The sequence below is a fragment of the Impatiens glandulifera genome, chromosome 5, assembly GCF_907164915.1.
Source record: "Impatiens glandulifera chromosome 5, dImpGla2.1, whole genome shotgun sequence".
In the NCBI taxonomy this organism is placed as follows: Eukaryota; Viridiplantae; Streptophyta; class Magnoliopsida; order Ericales; family Balsaminaceae; genus Impatiens; species Impatiens glandulifera.
Genome location: NC_061866.1, coordinates 1,707,031 through 1,733,966, shown reverse-complemented (window position 1 = coordinate 1,733,966; position 26,936 = coordinate 1,707,031). Strand labels below are relative to the sequence as shown.

General features: G+C 31.4%; 4 protein-coding genes across 5 annotated transcripts; all 4 read right to left on the bottom strand.

Annotated features, from left to right (window-relative positions):
• Nucleotides 1-4,539: 4,539 nt before the first annotated feature.
• Nucleotides 4,540-7,340, bottom strand: LOC124938201. Its single transcript, XM_047478599.1, has 3 exons — nt 7,039-7,340; nt 5,866-6,804; nt 4,540-5,646 (listed from the first exon to the last, which is right to left on the bottom strand). The coding sequence occupies exons 2-3, from the start codon at nt 6,778-6,780 to the stop codon at nt 4,768-4,770; spliced, it is 1,794 nt and encodes a 597-aa protein (XP_047334555.1). The 5' UTR covers nt 6,781-6,804; nt 7,039-7,340; the 3' UTR covers nt 4,540-4,767.
• Nucleotides 7,341-10,625: 3,285 nt separating this feature from the next.
• Nucleotides 10,626-11,104, bottom strand: LOC124940225 (outer envelope membrane protein 7). Its single transcript, XM_047480716.1, has one exon. The coding sequence runs from the start codon at nt 11,016-11,018 to the stop codon at nt 10,761-10,763; it is 258 nt and encodes an 85-aa protein (XP_047336672.1). The 5' UTR covers nt 11,019-11,104; the 3' UTR covers nt 10,626-10,760.
• A 1,223-nt stretch (nt 11,105-12,327) lies between these two features.
• On the bottom strand, nt 12,328-14,645 carry LOC124938096. Of its 2 annotated transcripts, none has more exons than XM_047478469.1 (8): nt 14,511-14,645; nt 14,298-14,421; nt 14,037-14,107; nt 13,589-13,697; nt 13,326-13,408; nt 13,096-13,254; nt 12,850-12,957; nt 12,328-12,706 (listed from the first exon to the last, which is right to left on the bottom strand). In XM_047478469.1, the coding sequence occupies exons 2-8, from the start codon at nt 14,368-14,370 to the stop codon at nt 12,524-12,526; spliced, it is 786 nt and encodes a 261-aa protein (XP_047334425.1). In that variant the 5' UTR covers nt 14,371-14,421; nt 14,511-14,645; the 3' UTR covers nt 12,328-12,523. The 2 variants fall into 2 exon arrangements, with proteins under 2 accessions (XP_047334425.1, XP_047334426.1); XM_047478470.1 differs by having other exon boundaries at nt 14,519-14,537.
• A 1,034-nt stretch (nt 14,646-15,679) lies between these two features.
• Nucleotides 15,680-20,908, bottom strand: LOC124940332 (TVP38/TMEM64 family membrane protein slr0305-like). The gene is made up of 9 exons (XM_047480844.1): nt 20,249-20,908; nt 19,933-19,994; nt 19,394-19,448; nt 18,618-18,716; nt 18,273-18,359; nt 17,313-17,429; nt 16,581-16,673; nt 16,450-16,480; nt 15,680-16,027 (listed from the first exon to the last, which is right to left on the bottom strand). Exons 1-9 carry the CDS (start codon nt 20,336-20,338, stop codon nt 15,822-15,824), a joined length of 840 nt encoding a protein of 279 aa, XP_047336800.1. The 5' UTR covers nt 20,339-20,908; the 3' UTR covers nt 15,680-15,821.
• Nucleotides 20,909-26,936: the final 6,028 nt, after the last annotated feature.

Genomic DNA, 26,936 nt, shown 5'->3' with positions numbered 1-26,936 from the left:
CTACTATCTATATAATAAATACATGTATGCATATAGATATTTCTAGACTCTCAATTTACCCATTCAAAGTTTTAAATGCCATTAAATATGTGAACAATTCTGAAATTTTGAGGCTAAATCTAAAATGAGTAAAATCGAGGAAACCTAGAAAAGCTAAAAGAAGAATCTAACCTAACGAGTTCTTGTCTTTGTGTCTTTAATACATAGGTTACGATGTCGATGTTAGATGGTAGACAGTGGGCTAGGAAATTCGAAAGGGGAAGGCTCCAATGTAACGTCTGCGGTTTGAATAAGATCCTTCACCTGTGGAATACACGATCTCATCCAAGTTTGCTACTCAAAATGTGCAGATCCAAGTGAAGGAAAAGGTCAAGGCAAGAGGACTAATGAAGAATGGATACCAGATTATTTTTTATTTTCTTTCATGTACTTTCCTATTATTAGACTAGATTTTATTCTAGATTATCTTTTGTGAGTGTTTTATGTAACGTAATGATAAGGGGTGGATTGTTTGCGATTGTGAGTTTGCGATTTTATCCATAACACTTAGGGATTTAAATAAAACAACTAATTCCTATTTTACTAATACTTTTATACATGTTATATATTTTGAATGGATAAATTGAGTGTCTATTGCATATTAAGGATTATGTGCATATGAGCAACGCATTGCTTGTTTTATTTGATAAAGGGTTCGAATTGACTTTGTTCTCTTGAACACAACATACTCATATTCATCATCATTTACAATGACTAACGCACCAAGAAGGTTCAATGAGTCAGTCCGTCTAAAGCTAGACGATCTTCGTGATATGCTAATACAATTGGGACAACAACTTGAAGACCTCATCGTAGAAATCGAAACTTATGCGACAATTGAACTCCCGTACCGAAGATCGTGCGAGAAGAAAGAGAAAAGGGTGTGTAGGGAGTTCGTGGATGATTAGAAATCTGCAGAAAGGTCTATTCAGAACAAGAGTCAAGCAAGCACATCAAACTCAAGGACAAAATGCTCATAAAAGAACTCATTTTTCCTGAACATAGTCAACAATCATCACAAGCAAGGAGTGCCACTACTACTCCACCTCGTAGAAAATTTGACGACTTGGGGATGTCATCGTCAAAGGCCTTAATGAACTTGTTGCAGAAGAAGTTGATTCAAACGTTAACACCAGAACCTAGGATAGAAATTAGAATGGGCAAGTTCGCAAATGAGTAATGCGAATATCACTAGACTATAGGGCATTCCAATAATTGTTGTTTCCCTCTCAAACAGAAGATTCAAGATCTGATCGACGCTAAGATCATCCCGACAAATCATCCGAGTCAGAATTAACTTGTAGCATGAAACATTATTTAGAAAAGCAATAGGAGAATTTGTCCACTACAAAAGAAACAGTTGAAATAAATCTTAACACAATAGAAGATCCTCAAATTGTTTTAATTGGTAAAAGTTTAAATGATTTAGAGCGAGAAAATTTAATTAAACTTTTAAAAACAAACAATGATGTTTTTGCATTGTCTTATAAAGATATGTCAGGTATTGATCCAGAAATCATTCTACACCGCATACCACTTTATGAAGACGTAAAACCGGTGAAGTAGAAGCTCTAGAGAATGAAGGCAGACATCGTGGACAAGATCAAAGAGGAAGTTCAGAAATAGCTCGACGCAGGATTTCTCGAAGTGATAGATTACCCAGAGTGGATCACCAATGTAGTCCTAGTCGCGAAGAAAGATGGAAAGATCCGAGTGCGTGTAGACTATTGAGATCTCAACAAAGCAATTCCTAAAGACAACTTCCCACTACCACATATCGACGTGCTAGTGGATCACGCAACATGCCATCAACTCCTATCATTTATGGACGGATTCTCAGGCTACAACCAAGTACTAATGACTTCAGAAGACAAGGAGAAGACAACGTTCATCACAGAAGTCGGGACATTTTGCTATCGAGTCATGCCTTTTGGGTTGAAGAACGCAGGAGCAACCTATCAATGAGCTGTCACAATGATTCTTCACGATATGATCCAAAAAGAAGTAGAAGTCTATGTTGATGATATGATTTTCAAATCAAGAGATCGAGAAGGGCACATCCAGAATCTTGACAATTCTTAAAATGCATCAGGAAGTTCCAACTTAGGCTCAACCCAAAGCACATTCAGAGTGACAGTAGGAAAGATGCTAGACTTCCTAATCACACAAAGAGAAATTGAGGTTGATCTAAGCAAGATAGAAGCAATCAAAACAATGCCACATCCACGAAGCAAGAAAGAAGTCCGAGGCTTTTTAGGCAAGATTCAGTATATAAGTCGATTCATAAACAAGTTGACTATGACATGTGATCATTTGTTTAAAATTTTAAGGGAAAATGAAATATTTGTCTGGGATGACGCTTGTCAAAACGTATTCAAGAAGATAAAGGGGTACCTCAAGAATCCTCCTATTCCGATGCCACCAAGACCAGGTGTGCCGTTAATCCTATACTTAACAGTCACAGAAAAGGCGATGGGTAGTCTACTAGCCCAAGAAAAATGAGGAGAAGACAGAAGTCGCAATTTACTACGTAAGCAAGCGCATGACAAGCTACGAACTTAATTACTCGCTAGTAAAAAATGTGTGTTGGGCCCTCGCTTGGGTCACCAAGAGACTAAGGCATTACATGCAAGCCCACACAGTCAAGTTAGTATCAAGACACAATCCAATTCGTCATTTATTCCAGAAAACGCTTTTGTCGTCGAGATTAGCTAAGTGGATGATGATGATATCAGAGTACGACATCAAGTACATAGTTCCGAAATCTATTAAAGGAAGCATTGTAGCATATTTTCTCGCAGACCAACCAATCGAAATTGAAGACGACAAAGAGTTAACAATTCCCAAACGACGAAGTGATGACTATCAACCCTACAACCTGGAAGCTACTATTCAATGGAACTTCAGGCAAACAAGGCTATGGCATTGGAATACTACTTATCGATCATGTAGGGACATACAACCCGATCTCAGTCAAGCTCAAATATCATGTGACAAACAATGAAGCAAAGTACAAAACATGCATCTCTGGCTTGAAGATTGCTCACGAAAATTGAGCGACGCGTCTAGAAATAGTAGGAGACTCGAACTTAGTCATTTCACAAGCTAATGGTGAATGGCAAGTCAAGGGAGAGAACCTCAAACCCTACCATCAACACTTATTGACTCTAGTGACTAAGTTTGAACATGTGACATTCACAAACACTCCGAGAAGTCATAATCGATTCGCAGACACTTTGGCCACGTTAAGAGTCTCGACGACTAAATTCAAAGAGATGAAGGCAACCCTCCAACATGTGACGAAAGAACTCGCGCTAATTATGAGTTGTTTAGCTAATCAAACTTTGTCATCCATGTCAAAAACGTATCTTCCTCTCGTCTCCTTACCACGCCGGTTATATTTACTCATATTAAGTTATTTTATTATAATTATTAAAATATTTTAAACTAATTATGTATTAAATAAATATTTATAAAAATATAAGTGAGGATAACATTTATTATAAATATAAAAATAATAATTTAAATATATAAAAATTAGATTTGGAATATTTATTAATAAGATATAATATTAATACAAATATTAAAATATACAAAATAAAAATAAATAGGTTGGGTGAGTTTGAATGTAAATTAGATTAGTTTGAAAATTATTGAATAAAATGATTAGTTTTGAAAGTTGAACTAACTCCAGATTAACTTGGTGAGCCATCTCTTTTAGAACAGTTTGATCTTGATTTTTTTTTCAAAGTTTATTTTAACTTATTTTTTAAGTTTTTTTACCTTGTTAATATCATCTAATTATCAAATTCATTAAATCATCAAATAAATACCCAAATACTATTACTTTAATTTTAAATAAAAAACAAATATTTTAATAATTTATCTTAAACAAATCTCAAATAACATACTTTTTTTATCAAACATAAGAATTTTTTTGAACAAAACCTATAAATTTCCTAAAAAACCTAGGATCAAACGAGCTCTTAATATTAGACTATGTAAATAGTGTATATCATCTTCAAAGACTTCTGATTCCAGAATTGCACTCTTTCATATCAATAAGACTTTGATTGTAAGAATTTGAGAAGAAAGAAACTGAAATCTTATTATTGAAAAATCAATTATTCAGTTTCCTCATTGCTTAAATAAACTAAATATTACAGTTATGAATGACAATGGTCCACCAACATTGGCATTGTTTGATATAGACCTAATATTCCCTAATCAATCCATACCATTCAAATAATCTTATCTGAATGTAAACACCAAACAAGGTTATTTTCAAATAAACCAAGATCAAACAAGGTGATAGGGATATGGTTTTGCTACTAGTCTTTCAGTGTTTCTCTAGCAGTTGTTCAATGTTCATGTAATAGTTAGGCCTAGCTATATGTAATGATCATGTTGTTTGAGCTAATTAAATATAATAAAAAGAAAGTAAATCATTTATGGGATTTCTATCTAATACAGCAAATGAGAGAGCAAAATGTTTTTAAACAAACAAAAAAATTGTATAAGAATCAAGATCCAAAGACAAATGATTAACATGCGAGGATAATCTAGGTTGAAGTAGCGCAAAATGACATTTGATTGTTCAAATTTAAAACACCTGCCCAAACCAAATTATCCACCACAATGGTGAGCATATAAGGAGTAAGAGTGATAGATGATTCATGCTATGGTTCCAGACATCAATGTGAATCAAATCAAAATACTTCGGCAGATTTAGTTGTGCATATATGAATTAGACTCCTTAATTGACTCTGCAACTTCAACTCCTGTGGTATTATCAGTTACCTGGAGAATTCCCTTAACGGAGGGTGAACCACTTGGTTCTTGGTTTTCACTGTACTCTTTCTTCATGGTGGGTGAATTGGACTCCTTAGTTGACTTTGGAACTTCAACTTTTGTGGTATCATCTGTTACCTGGAGTATTCTTGGTTCTTGGTTTTCACTGTACTCTTTCTTAATGGTGGGTGAATTGGACTCCTTAATTGACTCTGGAACTTCAACTTTTGTGGTATCATCTGTTACCTGGAGAATTCTTGGTTCTTGGTTTTCACTGTACTCTTTCGTAATGGTGGGTGAATTGGACTTCTTAGTTGACTCTGGAACTTCAACTTTTATGGTATCATCTGTTAACTGGAGAATTCTTGGTTCTTGGTTTTCACCGGACTCTTTCTTAATGGTGGGTGAATTGGACTCCTTAGTTGACTTTGGAACTTCAACTTTTGTGGTATCATCAGTTACCTGGAGAATTCTCGATGAACCACTTGGTTCTTGGTTTTCACTGGAGTCTTTGCTAATGGTTGGTGAATTAGACTCCTTAGTTGACTCTGCAACTTCAACTTTTGTGGTATTATCAGTGGTCTTGAGAATTCCCTTAATGGAGGGTGAGCCACTTGGTTCTTTGCTGGACTCTTTCTCAATGATGGGTAAATCAGTTTCCTTTGTTGATTCTGTACCCTCATCCTTTCTTGGTGGTTCTTGTTGTGTATCCTTAGGTCTGACTTGTAGTGGCCCGAGCTTGCTCTCAATATCTTTTACTGCCATTGTTAAAGATCTGACATCCCGAGCTGATGCTAATCTTCCAGGTGAAGCCAGCTGCCAATATATGAAAAATAAATAAAAAAATGTGTTCTTAGTTAAATTGCATAGCAGCTGTTCCAAATATCCATCTGACATCAGCCTAGTTATGTTTAAAAAGATTGTAAGAATTAAGGCCGTGTTTGATCTGGGTTTTAATCTGTATTTCAAGGGGAATTTTGGCAATATTTTAATAATCCAAGATGAAACAAGGCCTAAGAAAAGTCTGAAACTCACCTCTTCTACTTTTTTTGATCGTTCATCAAGATCCTCATCGGCTGCATCCTTGTGAATGACACGAAGAACGAGCACAATGTGATAAAGAAGAGATTGAACGCGATGATGCTCAATTTCACTTTGAGGAAAGGTAGATTGACAGCCAGCAGAATAGAATGTGCAATTGATAATCTTCATGGGACAAACAGTTATGCAATGTCTGTCCATCTGGCGCCTCATGATGTTAGCCGGGCACTTCTGCTCACATGAGATTATCTTAAACGGACAAATGGATTCATGGTTCTCCAGATGAGCTGCCGAAAATCTGGCATCACATCCTTCATGCATACAGTCCATAGTTCTGAAGCTGCAGGTTAGAGAATGCTCGGCCAGTTCTTCCTCAGAGTTGAATTTCATGCTGCAGTGAAACAAGTTCTTTGTATCCACATTTTTCAGCAAAGTTTTAGCTATAGATTCTTTTCTCTCCAAAATCCAAAACCCATCCATTTCCATGTCCTGTACAAAATCATCTATTTTGTCTTCTCTCCTTTCACTTAGTATCCATCCCGAGACTCTGCTAAAGATGTTCCTTTTCGAAGTAGCGAAATCTTCAATGAAGTCTGCGATAATGTCGTATGGATGGTCCGATGCTTCTGGACTGTCTTCTAAGATTATAGATTCGGCAACAAATGTTTCGCTTCTATTAGTTAGATATTCCACCATTGCTCTTCTCATTTCTAGAGCGACCGAAGCCGGACTCCTGAATAGCCCTCCCGTGGTGTTATCTATACATGCAGCACCTAATCCAGGCAAAAGTGAAAGTGCTATTTTGTGAATAATTTCAGAATCATAAAGATCGCAATTGAACAAAAGGACCACTTCTTTCACTTCTTCAAGTTTCTCAGGTTTGACCTCATCTGTATCTGGAAGATCCATGCTTCAAAATGTCTACCTACAGGACTGAATATGGAAAACAAACACAATGATTCATCATGAAAATGCATACTGTTCGTTGTAATACTATTTGCAAATGAAATGAAGATCCATAATAAAGCCCTTACAATATATTTATTTACAATCAAGCACATAAATGGATTCAAACATTTGTAAATACCGGAGGGATCAGAAAATGGGAAATTAATTTTGCATCTGGTGAGGATGTAAAAGAACCGAATAGTTGGGTATTAAATGTACCAGTTAAAGTGACGGCTGATCGGTGAGATAAGCAATGTGATTCGATCTCCAAGGAGACAGAATTTTGGCCCTGAAGAAGCTTGAAAGGATGATAATAATACCGTTTGTTGGTGGAATTGATGGAGATGAGCCTGAAATTGTTGGTGCGGCGACGTGGGTCGTGGGTCGTCGGCGTCTCTGGATCAAAGATTGAATCTTGCAAGGGAAAAGATGAAAAAGATGAAGATGATGATCTTAGGTAAGTTGATTAAAAGAAGGATTAGTTATAAATTGTCACGATTTGTGCGGACGAGTCATACAGCTGTTGCAGTCATCCAAATTAGCAAATATATACTTCTTTTTTTTTATTATTATTATTATTATATAACAAATGAAAATAAAAAAAATATATACAATATTTATTTATTAGATTACGTGCAAAAATCGGAAAATTTGATGAGATGACCCTAAAAAATTTCTTAAATGCGCGGGTGACCTGTGTATAAAATTAATTGCGTCGGTGAGCACTTCAAAATATTCTGACGAAATTACTCCGTCGCGTAACGCGAAGGCAGGATCATCTCGCGACGGAAAAACCTGTAAAAAGTACAAAATATCTGGACAAGATCGTCTCGTGACGGAAAAAACTGTAAAAAGTACAAAATATCCGGGCAAAATCATCTCGCGAAGGGTAATATCGTCTCGCAACAACATCATTGAAGTAATGCAATTATAGACTGACCATAATGTTTTTCTTTCGCGAAACGATACGCGATAGAGGTAATTTCGCCATAATATTTTGAAATGGTTATTTACACAAATAAATTTATGCGCTGATCACCAACCCATTAAGTGTTTTTAAGGTCATTTCATCATATTTCCTTGAAAACGTAATTGCTATCAATCAGGAAATAATTACCCCCTTGTCAATAAATGCATTATTGAGCCTAATACCAATTAGGAAATAAGTATTCCCTCAATCAATAATCAACAGTCTAGTTAGTTATCCTCCTAATGATCCCTCCACATACCAAGTCAACATACTTGAACAACCCACTTCTTTCTCAATAGCCAACTCTTTCATCTCATCTCAATTTCTAAAAGTTGTTTCATACTTACCCACTACCCACAATTCATTCTCTAAAATGTTTTTTCCATCATCTTCTTTAAATTTAATCTATTTACGTCACTTTAACATTGAATCAGTCTCTCTATTGAATCAAATAGTGTTAGCAAGAGAATGTTAATAGAAAATCTATTTTTTTTATTTATTAACTTTTTTCAATTTCTAGATCTTGGCTATAGTGGGTGCATGTACAAATGGTGCAACAATCGTTTTAGAGAATGCATTGATAAGAAAAAAAGTCGAATAGAGCCCTTACAACTAGGGGTGGGTCGGTACGGTATACCTTAATGTTTTATCCATATTTTATACATTACCGAAAATTTTGGTATACAAAAAAGTCATACATTTATCTTACCTTGATTTCGATATACCTTAATTTCGGCACGGTATCGGTATTATACATTTGATACCTACAAAACACATTAACTTAAAAAAATTAATTTAATATAATTACTATACAAACAAACGTTACACAAAACTAAAAAAAAATATTTATCATAAATTAAAATATTCGTTTCAAAATCCATCATTTGTAAGAACTATCAAAATGTTAAAATTAAAGTTATTTACAAAAATTAGAGTTAAAAAGAATAAACATATGTATAGTCTTCAAGTTAGACTAAATTAGAGGCAAGAGAGTCAAATTCAGAACGGTCTTTAATTGCATATTTGTTTTATAAATTGATAATATAACTCAGAAAATAATATTAATAATATATATAATTAATTTAGACTTAATAAATAAAAAAATCCCTCTTTTCATTTTTTTTCAATTCTTTAAACAATTTAAATTCATCATCATTTATTGAATATTTTCCATAAGTTCAATTTTTTTCCTTTTAGTCAATCATTTGTAAACCAATATTTTTACAATTTTAGGAGTCAAACGGAAAGAAGACTCGCTAACAACCGTTAATGATGATATTGTAAAAATATCTTTGATAATAATTGAAAGGATTAAATACCAAATTTCACTTCTTTTCCACTACTCGAAGATATTGAAAATTTGGTTAGATCTTTTTTCAATATAATCAGTAAGGTAAAAATTGCATTGAAAAATATTTCAGTATAATTATATTTTGATATTATTCAAAAATTATATTTCTATAATTAAATTAATATCAAATATATTTAATTATTTTCTTATAAGTATTATGTATATTATATATATATTAATTTATAAATATTATTTCGGTATATCTCGATATACTAAAATTTTAAAAATCTCATACATTTACCTTATCAATAAATTCGGTATCGATACCATACCTTATCTTTTTTCAATAGTATACCTTAAAAATCGATATTTTTGATATATTGCGGTACGGTATTTTCAATATACCTATAATATCGGTAATTTTCTCTACCCCTACTTACAACTGAGAAATTAGAAAACATATGTTCACAAACAACAGTCCAAAATCTACATCTAGACGTCTCAAATCATTCCCCATGATAATTAATTTGTTTCATCAAGGAAATTCTTCAAGGGAACCATTTCGTTTTGAACATTACTTGATTAATAATGAATGTTTCCACGATTTGATCAAAAATCAATGCACCTCCTCTCCAATGTGTAAGATGATGACTTTCCTTCTGGAGTTGAAGAGGCTCATAATGTTTCGGGAGAATTGAACAGGGTATTTAAATATGTTCAATAATAGAAGGGAACCAAATTCAATGTCACTCATTGCATCTTTTTGTTCTTCGGATAAGTGTTTAACGAGGTATTGAAGGCTCATTGGAGAGGTTTAGATCTTAAATATTAAAACTGTAGAAAACTTTCTTCTTTTAAGAAGTTGCACATTACAATCTTCCGAATTCATCATCGATTAAGTAACACAACGATTTGTTTTTGTGATTTCTTATTATAAAATGACAGATATAAGTAAAGGTTTTAAAGAAATAAAAAATAAAGCTACAAAACAAAACGTACCATTTTTACTTCAAAATAGATTTGGTAATAAAGTTTAGTTTGACAAAAGAGTGGTCACGATCAACCAAAAATGAAGAAGTGTAAAGCACAATTTACACGACAACTGTTGTAAAGAGTCTCTAATGTAAAGCGCAATTTACAACAGCTTAATCTAAAACGCGCTTTAGACGATAGCCGTTATAAATTAAAACCGTGATTTTTTATTTAAATTTCAACTCAAAATTTTTAAGGGTTAAATTCTATATTTAAATTAATAAGATTATTGATATTTTATTTATTCATTTAAAAATGTAACATAATAAATGAAGTTCATTTGCAAATATAATAAAAATCTTTGTATTTTATAACTTGAAGAATAAGGAATCAAAATAGTGAAATTTGAATAATTGTTTCAAAGATAGTCCCAAATTGATAATTCAATCTAGTCCAAAATTACTAAAAACTAATATATTAATTTAAAAAACGTTATGGTAAATATTGAAAAAACCCTAACTAGTGAATGAGAGTCAAAATCTTTAGCTATCATCCATTCTGAAAGAAGATTTCATAAAATTAAATATATTTTGCTCACTGCAATAAGTATCATAACTGAAATTAAACCAGATAGAATAACAGCAATTACAAACCCTAAATAGTGGTAGTGGCTTGCAGTACTATTATTAATATGAAAAAGAAGAAGAGTCAGTCGTCTTCACCGGCGGCTTCGACGGCATCGGCGGTGGCTGCTTCGACAGCCTCAGCGACTTCAGGCGGCGAATCGTGACCTGCTGGCTTGTTGATTTCATCTGGATCGACGGCAGGATCAGATTTGTCTATAGCAGCTCGAGCACCATCTAGCCACGGCTTCAAAGCGAGTTCAATGGCGGCCCATCCAGCAGCTAGGGCACCTAACACAACGATCGTAGTTTTCAAAGCGTTCGGTTTTGTTTCTTGCGCCATGGATAAGACCTTCTTCGTCTTCTTCCTTTTCTTATCTCTTTTCTTATCCTGAACTGAACCAGGTCTGTGTGCCTCTACTACTCAAGGTCTCAAACTATTAAAGATGAATAAATGGATCTGTAAGAGGCCCATTATTATAACTTAAGCCCAACACAAACCCACTTCAATTATTTTCATATTTTTATTTTTAGTGGCTATCAATTGCTATTTCAAATGTTTGAACGATGTGAAGATAGAATTATCACAATTTTATTATTATTATCTATTATAGAATTTCTAAATTTGAATTGCGAACAGTTCAAGTTATCATCATTTTTATCGTTTTCAATTTTTTGGCAATAAAAATAATCAATTCTTGTTTTATTCGTTTTATTCAATTATTTTTACATTTTTAAGACATTCAAACCACATTTTTATTATATATATACATATATAAATAATTAGTTTAAAACACAATTACGAATGTAAAATACATTTTATTTATTGAGATGATAAATTAATTAGAAAAATAAAAATAATATATTATAATAAGAAGACGATGTATTATTTGATTTTTTTTTAATAAAATTATAATAGTTTAAGCATCTATCACAAAATTCAATAGTGATTTTATTTAATATAAATAAGTAATAAATTAATTTTAAAATTATCGATAAATCCCGAATTGAGCTCATTTCGAGCGAGACACAGACTGACTTTTAAGTAAAACCTACATACTGACTTTTAAGTAAAACCTATCACCAGATAAGAGAGTTGGAATTGAACTTTCACTATTTTTAAAGTAGCGAGTGACTCTCTTCTCGGTCTTCGAGAAATTGAAAAATGATGAGATATCTTGTTTGTTGGTCAATCATCCGAATAGACTAATTGACTCTCTTCTCGGTCTTCGAGAAATTGAAAAATGATGAGATATCTTGTTTGTTGGTCAATCATCCGAATAGACTAATTGTTTTGATCAATATCTTAAGAGAATAAAATTTCGTACTATCATCAATAAACATCTTATAAGAATTTATTTAAAAATCAATTTTATTTGTATATTATTATTATTTTATATATATAATTAAGTATAAAATCATATTGAATAATATGACACTATTTATAAAAAAAAAAAATTAATAATAAATATAAAATCAATTTAAAATAATCAGCAATTTCAAAACATTATCTGATGAAATTATTAAAAAAAAAAGGAAAAAGTGTTCACACAATAAATTTATCTAAGTTTTCCGTGTTTCCAAGAAAATGGGACCTTGTATAACCAAACTTTAAAACTGAATCAAACTTTAAAATGCAACTGATCAGAACATAAATGAAAACAACTAAACATTTATATAATAATGTATGTACAAAGTACAACCTTAAATCACTCTGAAGCTAGAGAAAATTAATACTACTGGATACTGTTATGATTGTTAATTAAGCTTTGCATTGAGATCCTTAATTATCACCACCAACCATACCATAGGTTGTCTTATTTTACAGTTGAATCAAATCAAATCAAATCAAATATAATCCACTCTACTGGGAATTTCACCAAAACCGCCTTTAGCCATTTTCAGGAATTCGCAAAGCGATATATTTGGGACCTCAGCACGATTCACTTTCTTCTTCTTTATCCTTGTCATCTTCAACCCGTCCTTCCCCTCCTTCGACTCAGTAGTTGTCATCGAAACCACATTGTAGAACTATAACAAAAAGAAAAGTTTTTACTTTTGAGAAATTGGCAACATATGGGTAAAATTAAAATATGTTTTGATTTGGTTCAACATATGGGTAAAATTAAAATATGTTTTGATTTGGTTCTTAGATATCCAGAAACTGAAACTACCTCACAAACACCATGCAGCAACAACCTCTGGAATGGATCTTGAACATTCATCACAAGCACATCTCCATCTCCATCATTATCATCTGTCACAAATGTTCGCACTTTTTCCTAAACCAAAACAAAAAAACAATCAAGCTATGATGGTAAAACATCAGACAACAGCAAGAAAGTGGACTTGCTCTGAAGTTTTATCCAAATAAACAAAATTTTCAACAAACAATTGATATCAAAAAAGCCCAAAATTACCTCGTATACTTTAAGGGAGTCGGACTGAAAGCTACGACGAAGTGCTTCTCTAGTTCGAACACCCACCCTGTGCCAGGCATTCAAAACAGCCATCTTATCAGAATCCATTTGACCATTCTTCTTAGAAATGGAACTTTCAAATGCTTTGATGGTGATTGCCTACAATCGAGGAATAAAGAAATTAACTTTTTTAACTTTAACATGCTTGACTAAATAAGTTAAGTAGAAACCTCTTTGTCCATATCTGTATGTCTAAATCTGTCCCATTCCTCCCCATTTGTCATGCTAAATGATGATGGTGGAACTTCATCGCCTGTAAATAGAAAGCAAATCAATAACCAAAGAAGAAATTTACGTTGCCAAAAGAAATAATAAAAGAATGACCTTCCCTAGAGCGTAGAAAACAGTGCTTTAGAATAGAATAACATGGATATTGTACGAACAACATATGTAACAAATTCCCAAATTTATTAGAGCAGTAACTGTAACACACCCCAAGGTGGCGGAGCAAACAATCCCCTTATTTCTTCAGCATTTAGCCGAGGAACAAGCTCCATCAATAAACGATCATTTAACCATCTGCGTGATCTACGGTTCCTTACCTGAAATAAGAAGAAACAATTTCAATGTGATCTATCATAAGCTAAGAAGTCAAAAGCAGAATTACTTGATAGTTTGCGAAGAAGCTAAGCACAAACATCTATTGAAGAAAGAGATGTTGATCTTTGATAGAGCGAAGAAGATGTTTTTACGAAATGGGCCATTTTCAGCCACAAAAATCATTCGATAACACACTAACAATAGCTATTAGATATACTTCAGTTTCAAGATCACAACCTGTAAAGAAGCAAATGGGATCCTCCATAGCCAACAATGGAATTACACATGTAAATTCCTCTAAAGAAAATGGTCAATTACTACTTTAAAGTATGAATTATTACATTTCCAGCCAAGTTCTCAAGCTGCTCAATCTTTTGCTCTATAGCATATCCTCGAGATTTGGCTTTGTCTCCTGAGAACACATACAGAGAGATCGACAACAAAGCTTTAATAAAAACACATCAACAATCCATATGATCTGAATCTAAGATCTACCTTAACTAATTCGGCTCAGAACTATGATCAATTGAAAAAGACCAGAACTTTCGGACAACAACCAATCTCTAACATAAATTTACAAATGAAAAACAGCAAGAACGTACCTTTCGGAAGGTCAAAGAGAGGCGATGAGGAAAGCAAATCGTGCTCCCTAATCAGAACATCTGGGGTCGCCATGATTGAATGGTAATCGAAAACAGACTGGTGTTTGCAGTTCTTTGTATTGAGCTAATCAAAAGATTGTCGTTCAAAGGAATTAGTCGTGATTGAAAGGCTAAATAAGGAGATGAGAAACGAAACAAAGGATTAGGCCTTACGATTATACCGAGGAATATGCCCCTCCTTATCCTGACGGTGCCCCAGCTTCTATCTATCTCCCCCTTTTGCAAAGGTCAAAGCTTTTACTCTTTCCGGACACAATTCATGAAATATTCACCGTAGGATCAAATTAACCAAATACATTTTATTTTTATCACAAATAACTTCAAAGAGCAGCCAATGTACAAATTGAATCCAGAATTTTAAAATTGCAACAAAAGTCTCACTTTAATTTTAGTTGGGTCTCCTATAGGATTAAACCCTAGTTTTTTAAAATACAAAAATTCCAACAAAAGACAACCACTAAACATGGGCAAATAAATGTTTGATTTGATGGCATTGTGTATGTTTTTGCCTAGGTCTTCATTTGATTTTATATAACTATAATCGATTAAAAAATTCGAGAAGAAATTTCGCGTGAAAGTGTGAAATCTTTTGATCTACTTTCTTTTTTTATTAGAGTGAAATGACATACCCACGCATTTTTAGTCTTCAAAGAGCAGTCAATGTATAAATTGAATCCAGAATTTTAAAATTGCAACAAAAGTCTTACTTTAATTTGAGTTGGATCTCCTCTAGGATTAAACCCTAGTTTTAAAATATATAATTTCTAACAAAAGACAACGACAAATAAATGTTTGATTTGATGGCATTGTCCATGTTTTTGCATGGGTCTCCATTTGATTTTGTATAACTCCATAACCGATGAAAAAATATTCTTAAACCAAACGACACGATTGTAACTCGGAATTTTGTGTGGAGGGGTAAAATTTGTCAATCTACAAAGGAAGGCAGCTCTCTGGGTCCCTACCGACGCTGAGGTGCGAAAGCATGGGGTGGCAACTAAACACAAGGGTTCCGCTCGTTGCGGGACTTAACCCAACACCTGAGCTAATAGCCCGTCGTGCGAGCCCCTGCTGGGGGCGTTATGCCAAAAGCGAGAGAAAAGTCATCCTCTCTTTCCTAAGTGAAAAAAAATCTTGTTTAAGAATACATGAGCACTTTTTTCCTGAGAATAAATTTGGTTTCGAAATAATAAATAATGGACAAATCTTTCATTCTATTAGGCCGATCAAACTCCATAGCATAAATCCAATCATTCTCTGGGAATTATAGTATAGTAGTAAGTTGCACGAAAAAAAATAATAAATCATTGAAAAGGGACACATTTACATGAAAAAGTGGTGGGGAGTTTCTGTCATTGAAGTATTCCTCTGTGATCTACAATTTTATATCCCTTCAAATCAAAGGTAAGTATTCAAATTGTAAAGTTGAGCAAAAAAAGAAAAGAAAAAGGGAGTTTATTACTACTACAAAGTATGGTCTTGTTGATGTGATTCTATCCTGATTACAAGTGGCTCATGAAGATCCGGAGGTGGAGGTGGTGGCGGTTCCCCAACAATTGGGAGTCGTGTTGAAACAAAGGTACCATCATCGTCAATATTATCACCATTCTCAGCTAATGCCTTCTCCAAAGAAGCCCTTGCTATTCTGGTTAAGTACAATATCACAATTGCTGCAATATTCATTTAAACAACAACAATCTCTTAAAATTGGTCAAAGGTTATTATTCTCTACACAAGAAGAATTGTCACTCCAGCAAAATTCTAGGCTACAAATTTTCTTGCTCACGAACTTGTCTTGCTAATGCACCAATTCAGCATGGCATTATGGTTAGATTTTTTCCTTTCCTGGAGGAGGTGCCAGTGAATCGAACCTAACACCTCAGTATGGACATTGTTTGTATAATTGGAACAACTTTATTTATATAAACTTTTAACATTTAAAATAAATAAAACTCTAATCAAAATACACAAATCAGCATACATCCTCAGGTTTATAAATTAGTCACTACATAATGGAAGTGTTGAATAACAATATTTATTCTCATGAGAAGTGAGTTTATAACAAGACAATCGGATCAGATGAGAGACTTACCCGATAATAAAAAGCCACATGCAATTAAAACCTGCATTGACAAGCAATGGTCAAAGAACAGAGAAAGATATAGGCGAAAGTAATTTACAATGTAGGTCTATTAAAGGAAAAAGTGATTAGATTTCTCTTACCCATCGAGTTGTAGAAATCTCACCCCATCCATGCGTGACATCAGAAAGATCCTTCAGAGTAGTTCCAACATAGACCAGTGCGAATGTTATTGGCTGCAAATTAGTAGAGGACTTACTTCTTTACCCAATGAATTCCAAATTGTGTAATAGTCAATTAACATTTAACACTGACAATCAACCCCATGCATTTTATTATAATTCAATCCATGACGACCATATGTAGAAAGAAAGTTCATAATTCTTTGGTCATGATAAACAATTTGTTAAACAATATTGCCACAAAATATAAAGATTCCGAAATAAATATTTTAGCTAAGCAACCGCTTTTTAAAAATATCTAACTTTGAATTTACAATCAACAGCAAGTAGATATACACGGACACATACTTCACAACAAGGTATTTATCAAATTCAAAGTGGGAGCTAAAATAAACCTCCGCAAGTAGAAGTTACCCCCATAAGCCTCAAAAGAAACAAGGATTCCAAAATAAGAATGCCTGCTAGTAAAGCAGGTACTTAATTTTCACAAAATACAATAAAAAACAAACAAGCCAAATCCATACAAATCTTTCACAATGAATACTTAATTTTAATGATATTTGTCAAAAACAACAGAGGTTAGCATGTGAACATCAGGAACCAAAATCTTAGAATGATATTGATGCATGTTGTTTACATACAACATAAACAGATAACATTAGATACTAGTCAGCAAAAAGAATAAGCAAATACCATCATTCCCAACCAAGTAGCAAAGATGTACTCCCCTAGACGAATAGGGGTCACTGAAAGAAGATAATTTAACATGTTGAATGGAAGAAGGGGAACAAGCCGAAGCAGCAAAACAATCTGTAGAACAAATAGAAAGATGAATCAGAATCTACCACATTAGAAAAAATATTAATGAAGATTATGCCTCATTTAACATTTGTGAGGAATCTTAATGGAAGGATTTAATTTATGTCAAATTTGGTAAGGAAAAGTAAAACAAAACTGTCATCATAAAATCCTCAGCAAAGAAAGAATATAATTAACTTTTGTAAGATAGATTGTTTATGCAAGGAAAGTCAGCAAAGAATCTTATGTTCTAGTGGACTGCCTAGAAAAAGAAAGAACCTTACAATATAATCTACTGGTAAGAATGCGACCATAAAATGGAGGGTTTTGTGTGCCATTGACTCTCTGTAAGTATTTAGTAAAAAAAGTGGGACAAGTGGTCTTCTTATCTTTATGATTAGATTCAGTCATGTTTATTACTCATTTCGTTTATCAAACATCTATCATTGAATATTATATATGAAGGTCTGATGGTTTGAACTACACATGCAGAAATATGCTTCTTTTACTCATGCTTATTATTCAGTCAAGCTTATTATTCAATCAAGCTTATTACTGTAATACATGACAGGAAAGCAACAGAATGCTAGAAAGTTTGCCACAGAGTATCCAATTCTTCCCAAACCACCTTGATCCTGAAATGTTCAACAGTATCACCTAAGATCATATTGTCTTTGCCTCACATTGACAGTTTGCAATCAGATCTCTAGGTTCAGAATGGTTAACCAGACTTCAAATTGAAGACTAATTGCATTGGTAATATAGTCCAAAAGTAATTAGTATACTAGCAATGACAAAAAGGCACCAAAACAATAATATAAGAAGAAGATGTGATGAATTGGCATTTAATTAAACCTTGAAGCCGGATCTTTGAATTGCAAAAGCAACGGCTTGAAACTTTGGATAATTCTTCAACTTGGATATGACATAAGATCTTCCAATCTGTGAAACAGTTAGTATAAAAGGACAGTTATCAAACATATACAAATAGTTCCTTGAGATCCAAGGATATGAGCAATAATTTACAGTGCCAAGTTATCCAGTTAAATATTGCAGCCAGCTAAGACAAAAACAAAAAGATAAATGAAAACATGGTTATGGTAAAAACTAAATGTGAAAAACTATTCATCAGGGAGCAAAACATTATCCAGAAATGTATGCAATCAGCCATGGTGAGGCTTAACTATTTAAGACACTTACTGTTTTTCCAAGAAGAAATGCAGCTGTTGCACCTAAGGTAGCACCAATGGAATCAGCAAAAAATCCTACTGGCAAACCAAAGAGATAGCCACCTCCAAGCTGTAACATTCAGGAGTACAGAATCACAATCATCTTACTCAAATGAAGAATCATCAATAAACCTATTGGTGCAAGTCCTACTGACAAACCAAAGAGATCATCTTACTCAAATGAAGAATCAGAGGTACAGAACAAGTCAGTGTAAGCCTTTAAACTGGCTGAAGAAACGTAAGACAAACATAGTCCTACTTCTTTTGTTTCATTAATTTCAAACCAGTTGCAAAATAATAGTAGTTGCAACATGAGATATTCACCGTCTACAAAAAAATAAGTGAACAATGCTTTGGAAAATGTCCTGGTGGAAAATTGTTGATAGATATAAAGAGGTTCAAAAGAAATATAACCCTGCAAAAGAGTGATGGAAAATCTTTGATGTGATGAAAAGGAAACTGGAGAATGCAGACCCTCATTTTCGCGCGAAACGTCAAAACATTGCTCAGGAGAACAATGAAATAGTAGTTTTTCCAAACAGGTTCCATGCACAAGTAGATGGGATCGAAAAAGTTAATTATATGTATGCAAACATGTGTGTAGTACATAATTTTTCTAGGCTTATCAGAAAATGCAGGACCAGAAATTTCTAGCAAAAGCAATGAGGTGGGAGAATTCACCAAAATCCCAACTGAAACCATCCATGAAAAAGTTGTTGAATAAGAACGAGAAATGTCAAGACTTACAGTGAGAACAGAAGCTGGAACTGCCAAGACTGTTAGTGGAATATATGCAACAGCTCTGCATAATCACAAAATCTGATCAGTGATAAATTTCAGGATTTCAGATTCCTAAATCATAAAATGTATCTGCAATTGGGTCCAGGTTTAGTCTAGTATTGAAAGATGAATAGTCCATTCTTCTAGGTCAACCTCCTTTCATTTTCTCAGTCTTAGTCCTTAGGAGGTGATCTACTCTCAATAAGTTGAAGATAAAATGATTAAATTCAAACAATTTCTTTAGCAAGAACATCATTCATAATATTTCTTGACTACAAGTCATCATCAGATGCATTCACAATAAGGATCCGCTTATATTTGCTTGTTTATTTCTTTACAATTCATTTTCAACCACTTCTTCTTAAAATCTCTACCAGTTCACATATACACTCATGAGAGGAACAAATAAATATTTGAACACCTAGAGACCAACACACTTGACCAAATAGAAAATTTTGTACTATTTTGTGTAAATTTTGACCAAATAGGTACACTGGATAACTTACAACACAAGGGGCCCCCAAGGTCCAAGATCCTGTTTCACCCATAGCAAGAAGGTCTTCAATATCTGAGGAAAAGTAATGGGATTAGACACCGAATTATGACTCCTCTCTTCTGGGGTAAGATCAGAAATCATAAAGAAGCTGGTGTATCAGAATTCAGAACTATAATCTCATAATGCATAACATGCAGTATCAAAGGGTGAGATGGAAATCAACATTCCTTCATCGTACAGACTTCATAACTTCTTGAAAATCAAACATCCTCCCGAGTTGTAATGTAGAGTTTGTAAATTGTGTGTGTGAGAGAAAGGGAATATACCTTTTCAACAGGTAATGTAATGAAGGCGACAACAATGGTACCAAAGAGAAAGAAGAAAAGGATGGCTCGAGAGGCAGAGGGAATCTGCATCGACGAGAAAAGCCGGCGTCGCCACGGCCGGCAATCCTCGCCATCGACAGAGTTAGAGAACTCTTGCCTCAAAGACGATCTAGCCCTTAACCCCTCCACGTTTGCCAGATTTAACTTCCCCAGATTTCTCGAGTTCAACGAAGATCACGACATATGTAACCTTTACCCAACTCAGAAAGTAGGTTTCTTTTCTCGCTATTATTGCTGATCGCCTTCTCTATTCCACTAAAATCAACAAGTAATCAAGTGTAAATCAATTCATCCTCCTCGAGATGAAACCCATAAGTAATCAATCAATCAATCCCCGCTAGTCTAAATCAGGTTGAAGGAGATGATTTCCCGGTCAGTTTCAATTCACCGCCGCCGTTTCTTCAGTTTAGCGTTCCTTCCTTCCCCCGCTTTCACCTCACCGTGTAGATTTACCGTTACCAGGGAGGTGAAAATTAGTGAAATGCACCGACTTTCTTGAAGAATGGACTTCTCCCACACATACAAAGTTTGGGTTTTCCTTTTGCCGGCAATTTTGGTAAAACAGACAATCTCAATTCTCAATTCCCAACCCAGATGAACAAAGAATGCACCTTTCATATCTCAAATTAAAATCTTACTCATATATAATAATGTTACAACAACTCAATAAAACAAAATTAAATATTTTATTATTTGTCATATACAAGGTTTGATTTCAAAATTTTGATAAATAATATCAAATGCTAACATAATAAAACACTTAGAATGGCTCCATGGCTCCAAACATGAAAATATGTTTATGATTTAGATTTTGGGCATTTTTTTTATTGTGTATTTCATCTAATTAACGTTATAAATTATAATAACTATTTCACGTTAATAAAAATAAAAAATAGAATGACAAACAACAACAAAATTAAAATGATTTTTAAAATTGTTGAATCTCAATCTTATGCATTAAAATTATTGTAAATTCATCTATTTGTAGATTTTTTTTTTCACTAATTTGCAAAATCTAGGACATTCATTGCAAATAAAATCAAGCATTCATGGTCTTAAAATCAGAAAATAAAAATAAAATTGTCTCTTCATTTCTTGTTTTTTTCTTAACAAAGTAATTTTTGGATTTAAAACAAAACTTTTATCCCATCAAATATATTTTTATTATTAAATCTCTTAATTTATTAATTAAAATATTTTTATTTAATTTTTAAATAAATATATTTTAAATACAAAAAAATATTTTAGTAATTCAATTCATATAATTCCAAATAAATCATTTTTCATATTATAGTTTTTTTTAAATAATCACATAAAAACAATAAATAACTCAAAGATCAAAGTTAGAATATTAATTTAAATAAAATAATCTTACAAAATATATTTTTAATTATATATAATTTAATAAATAGAGAAAACAATGATATTTAAACTCGGTTGAGTTCCAAAAAAAATGGGGAGTCATGTTGTTAGTGTAATGTTAGTTCTAAATGGTTTTAACAAATGATATTTAAAAGTTAGGTTTATCATCACATATAAGTGGTCTATCGTTTAAAGTTTAATATTTCATACTCTAGACTAGAGTTCGAATCCATTCTAAAAAATTAATTATTATATCTGAGTACGCGAACATTTGTAATTGAAATGAAACAGAAGCGAGAATGTTGGTTTGAGTAACGCAAACATTGGTGAAAAAAATTAAAAGGTTCGTTTATGGAGGAACCCAAACATGGGTGATAAAAACATAAGAGTTCGTCAATGGAGGGAATGTCGACTTAGAGTAAATAAAATATTGGAGAGAAAGCCTACAGGTTTGTCCACGGAAGGTGATTTGGGTCTTAAGATCATGCTCAAGAATGTTTAAGAATGCACCATCGAATTTGGTCATTAAATAATCAAAATCATTATATATATAAAAACTTAAATGAATTGGTTAGTTGATTTAAAAAAAAAAAATCAAACAAGTATGTAATAATAAATAATATTAGACCCTAGTAGATAATTTATATAATTATTCAAAATCTAACTTACAAAATATATATACATACATAAAATTTGAGTAACGCAAACATTTGTGAAAAAAATCTAAGGGTTCGTCTATGGAGAAATGCAAACATGGGCGATAAAAACCTAAGAGTTCGTCCATGGAGGGAATGCCGACTTAGAGTAAAGAAACATTAGAGAGAAAGCCTAAAGGCTCGTCTACGGAGGGTGATTTAAGGCTTAAAATCATGCTCAAGAATGTTTAAGAATACACCATCGAATTTGGTTATTAAATAATCAAAATCATTATATATATAAAAAAACTTAAATTAATTGGTTAGTTGGTTTTTAAAAAAAATATCAAATAAGTATGTAATAATAAGTAATATTAGACACTAGTTAGTAGATAATTTATATAATTATTCAAAATCTAATTTACAAAATATATATACATACATAAAATACTGAGTAACGCAAATATTGGTGAAAAAAAATCTAAGGGTTCGTCTATGAAGAAATGCAAACATGGGTGATAAAACCTAAGGGTCGTCCATGAAGAAAATGTCAACTTAGTGTAAAAAAATATTTGAGAGAAAGCCTAAAGGTTTGTCCACGGATGGTGATAGGACTTAGGATCCTAAAAAATGTTTAAGAAAGCACTTTCGAATCTTGTTATTAAATAATCAAAATCATTCTATATATAAAAACTTAAATGAATTGGTTAGTAAATTTTTTATTTTTTTCAAATAAGTATATAATAATAAGTAATATTAAACCCTATTAGATAATTTATATAATTATTCAAAATCTAACTTACAAAATATATATATACACACAAAATTATAAAAAAATTTCAACAATCATAAGTGGTCTAGCGATTAAAGTGTTAAAATTTCATATTAAAAACAAATGTCCGAATCTCTCTAAAAAAATAATTATTATATTTAAGTGCGCGAACATTGGTAGATAAAGTGAAAGTGAGAATTTTGGCTTGAGTAACAGAAATGTGTAAGAATGTACCTCGAGTTTGGTCATTGTAGATATAAGAATATAAAAAAACTTAAATGAATTAGATAAATAATTTTTTTAATATTTTTATTTTTTTTCAAATAAATATATAATAATAAGTAATATTAGACACAGTAAAATTTTATATTTGATTGATAATTTGAATGTTTTCAATTTATATGATTTTGAGTAATTAAAAAAATAATTTTTTTAAATAAAACATAAATTTTCTAATAATTAAATAAAAAATATTGAATTAAATTATAAAGTTTTATAATTTTTTTTCTTCATTTTTTATATCTTTATTAAACATATGATTTCTTAGCTACTAAATAAACTAGCAAGCCTGTTGATTTATCCGGATAAGGATAAAGATAAAAATAAAATATTATTTATATATAAATATTTTAAATAAAAATAATATTATTCAAATTTAAATAATTTTAAATTAGTTTTAATTTATAAAAATTAAGTTTAATTCAAATAAAATATATATATATACACCGAGTATATATATAAAATTCGAAAAACATTTAAAAAAATATTTAATGTAGACAAATCAATTATATAAATTAACATAATCTATCAGATAAAATAAAATAAAAATAATTTCAACAAAAAAAACAAAATCTTCAAACATTGAACTTTTGATTAAATTAACAATATAATTATACTTATTTAAAAAATATTAAAAAATTAAGTAACTAATTCAATTAAAAGTTTTATATTTTTTATATCTATAATAATTTTGTTTATTAATTTAATAATATTTAACATTTATCAAAATTAGAAAAATAAATAAATTAAATATAATTAATTATTTTAAAATAAATAAATTGAATATATTTAATTGTTTTAAAATAAATAAATTATTATAATAGATAATTGAACTAATATAAAAAAATTAAAATATATAAAAATTAAAAATAAATATGTGGTAATAAAAAATTGTTTTTGTCTTATTTTTTATAATAATAAATTATTATAATAGATAATTGAAAAAATATTAAAAAATATTTAAAATTAATATAATAATTAAATAAAAAATTCATACAATGTCTTAATTTTTTTTATATTAAATAAAAATATATGTGCTAATAAAAAATTTAATTCTTTGGTCCAATATATTTTTTTATAATAAAAAATAAGTCTTAAATATATTTCTCAATTAATTTAAACTTAATTTATTAGTTAAATACATTTTTAATTTAAATATTTTTATTAATTTTATTTTATATATTTTTAATTTATTTTTAATAAACATTTATTAATTTATTTATTTTCAATTAATATATATAATTTTTTATATTAAATAATAACATTAATTATTATTTTTGAGTGTTTCCATTTGTATTCCATTTGTATTCTAATAAGTAAATTTCAAATACATTTCTAAATCAATTTAAAACTTAAAATAATTAATAAAATATATTTTAAAATTTAACAAAAATAAATTTCAATTATGTCTATTCACATTATCTTATATTATGATAAGGGAGAAAGTAAAATAAAAAATTAATTTCAAAAGAAAATAATATTAAGAGTTAATTAGAAAGATAAATTATGAAATGAGAGAAAAATTTAAAATTTAAATAAATAAAAAAATTTAAAAAGTAAAGTATTTTTAAAGATGAAATCTTTGTATTCATTCATTAAACATTATTATATATATTATTAGGGAAATGATATAGGGAACGAAATGGGGGAACGAAATGGGGAGCGAAGTCACCTGGCATGCCACGAAGGAAAGAGAAAAAAATTACATCTCCTCTCTAGCAAACCCTCAGATCATTTCCCGCTCATCAAACAAAACCCTCCTTATTCTTCTTCTTCCATTTTCTTCACCCTCGGCACGCTGTTTATCATCTTCTCATTCCATTCTTTAGATTTGTCTTCATCCGCGCCGTCTAACTTCTTCTCCTTACATTTTTTAGATTCGTCTTCATCCTCGTCGTTTAACTTCTTACTGTTCTTGCGTCTTCATCATCGTCCTCCTTCCGTTCTTTAGTTTCGTCTTCGTCATCGTCGTCTTCTCCTTGTGTTTTGTTTAGATTCGTCTTCGTCACTGTCCGACTGTCCGATTAGCTTCTTCTTCTAATGGTATATCTTCTCTGCCATCATAGCTTACTTTTTTCTTTGTTTTATTGTTCTTCTGTTTGTTTCTTGGATTCACGTTTTTCTGTTGTTATGTGATTGTTATGTGTAGGAACCAATATGTAGCTAGAACCTGTATAAATTTGTTAATATTTTTGTTATTTTCAAGAACCTGTATAAAACTGTTAATATTTTTGTTGGCTTGTGTTGTCCTCTGTTTTGTTCTATGTTGTCCCGTGTCTTAAACTATGATGTCCCGTGTCTTAAATTATGTTGTCCCGTGTAAATATTGAAGTTGCTCAAAATGTTAATATTCTGATGTCATTTGTGTTATTGTAATATGTTATTCTGTGTTTTAAACTATATTTTTTTTGCGTTTTATCCAATATGTCTTCCTGCATTTTATTCAATATGTTGTCATGTATTACTGTAATATGTTGTTCATGTGTTGTCATGTATTCTTTGTGCTGATTTCTCTTTTTTGTCTTATGTAGCCCTATGGATGAACCATCATCACCATGTACCGAAGACAAAATTCCCAATGTTGGGATGTCGTTTATTTCTGAAAATAACCTACCAACAATTGGGGACATAAATAAGTATATATTTTTGTTGTTTATGTAGTTAGACTGTTAATATTATGTTGTTTTTAAAAACCTGTGTAAAACTGTAAATATTTTTGTTGGCTTGTGTTGTCCTCTGTTTTGTTTTATGTTGTCCCGTGTCTTAAACTATGATGTCCCGTGTCCTAAGCTATGTTGTCCTGTATTTTTGTACGCTGTTGTCATGTGTTGTAAATATTTAAGTTACTCGAAATGTTAATATTCTATTGTCATTTGTATTATTGTAATATGTTGTTCCGTGTTTTAAACTATATTTTAATGCGTTTTATTGTTCTTCTGTTTGTTTCAAAAGATTCACGTTTTTCTGTTGTTTTGTGATTGTTCATGTGTTGATTTTTTGTTTTTTGTATTCTTACAAAATGGAACTCTTTTTATGTAGGAATTGATGGAATTGAATGAAACATGATGATGCAAAGACTGTATTCATTCTTTCTTTCTTACTTTATTTTTTGTTTCTTTCAGCAAAATATGTCCAGAATCATCATGTATGTATTCATTCACCATGTTATTAGATTCACATTTCCCTAACAATAGAATCATATTTCACTTCTCCATTTACAACCATTTTATTTATTTATAGCCTGTACTTGAATATATGCAAAAAGAAATTGAACAACATTTAACTACTACTTTTAATCATAATAATAATAAAATTGAACTCCGACAGGACTCTTGGTGCCTCTGTCCGTGCCTGGCTCAAGAGCACAATAACGACAACAACTAGGATCATCAACTTTGCAACAATTGACATGTTGAAAATAATAATAATAATAATAATAATCTCTCTTTCTAAACCATATTTTACCCAAATTGACAAACCATTCTTAAGAGATCAGCTAACAAAACTATTCAAAAAGTAAATGTTTTAATTATACTAACATAAAACCATTACATTACTATTTCGGATAATTTGGTTTTGT

Excerpts from the sequence above, each read along its gene's own strand:
- LOC124938096 (XM_047478469.1), bottom strand. The coding sequence starts at position 14,370 with ATGGCGACCCCAGATGTTCTGATTAGGGAGCACGATTTGCTTTCCTCA. Across the intron at positions 13,409-13,588 it reads GTTTGCTCCGCCACCTTGGG|GCGATGAAGTTCCACCATCA; the intron begins GTGTGTTACAGT and ends TTCTATTTACAG. Across the intron at positions 13,255-13,325 it reads ATACAGATATGGACAAAGAG|GCAATCACCATCAAAGCATT; the intron begins GTTTCTACTTAA and ends CCTCGATTGTAG.
- LOC124938201 (XM_047478599.1), bottom strand. The coding sequence starts at position 6,780 with ATGGATCTTCCAGATACAGATGAGGTCAAACCTGAGAAACTTGAAGAA. Across the intron at positions 5,647-5,865 it reads GATCAAAAAAAGTAGAAGAG|CTGGCTTCACCTGGAAGATT; the intron begins GTGAGTTTCAGA and ends ATATATTGGCAG.
- LOC124940225 (XM_047480716.1), bottom strand. The coding sequence starts at position 11,018 with ATGGCGCAAGAAACAAAACCGAACGCTTTGAAAACTACGATCGTTGTG.
- LOC124940332 (XM_047480844.1), bottom strand. The coding sequence starts at position 20,338 with ATGCAGATTCCCTCTGCCTCTCGAGCCATCCTTTTCTTCTTTCTCTTT. Across the intron at positions 18,717-19,393 it reads TTCCAGCTTCTGTTCTCACT|CTTGGAGGTGGCTATCTCTT; the intron begins GTAAGTCTTGAC and ends TGAATGTTACAG. Across the intron at positions 18,360-18,617 it reads CATTTCTTCTTGGAAAAACA|ATTGGAAGATCTTATGTCAT; the intron begins GTAAGTGTCTTA and ends ACTGTTTCACAG.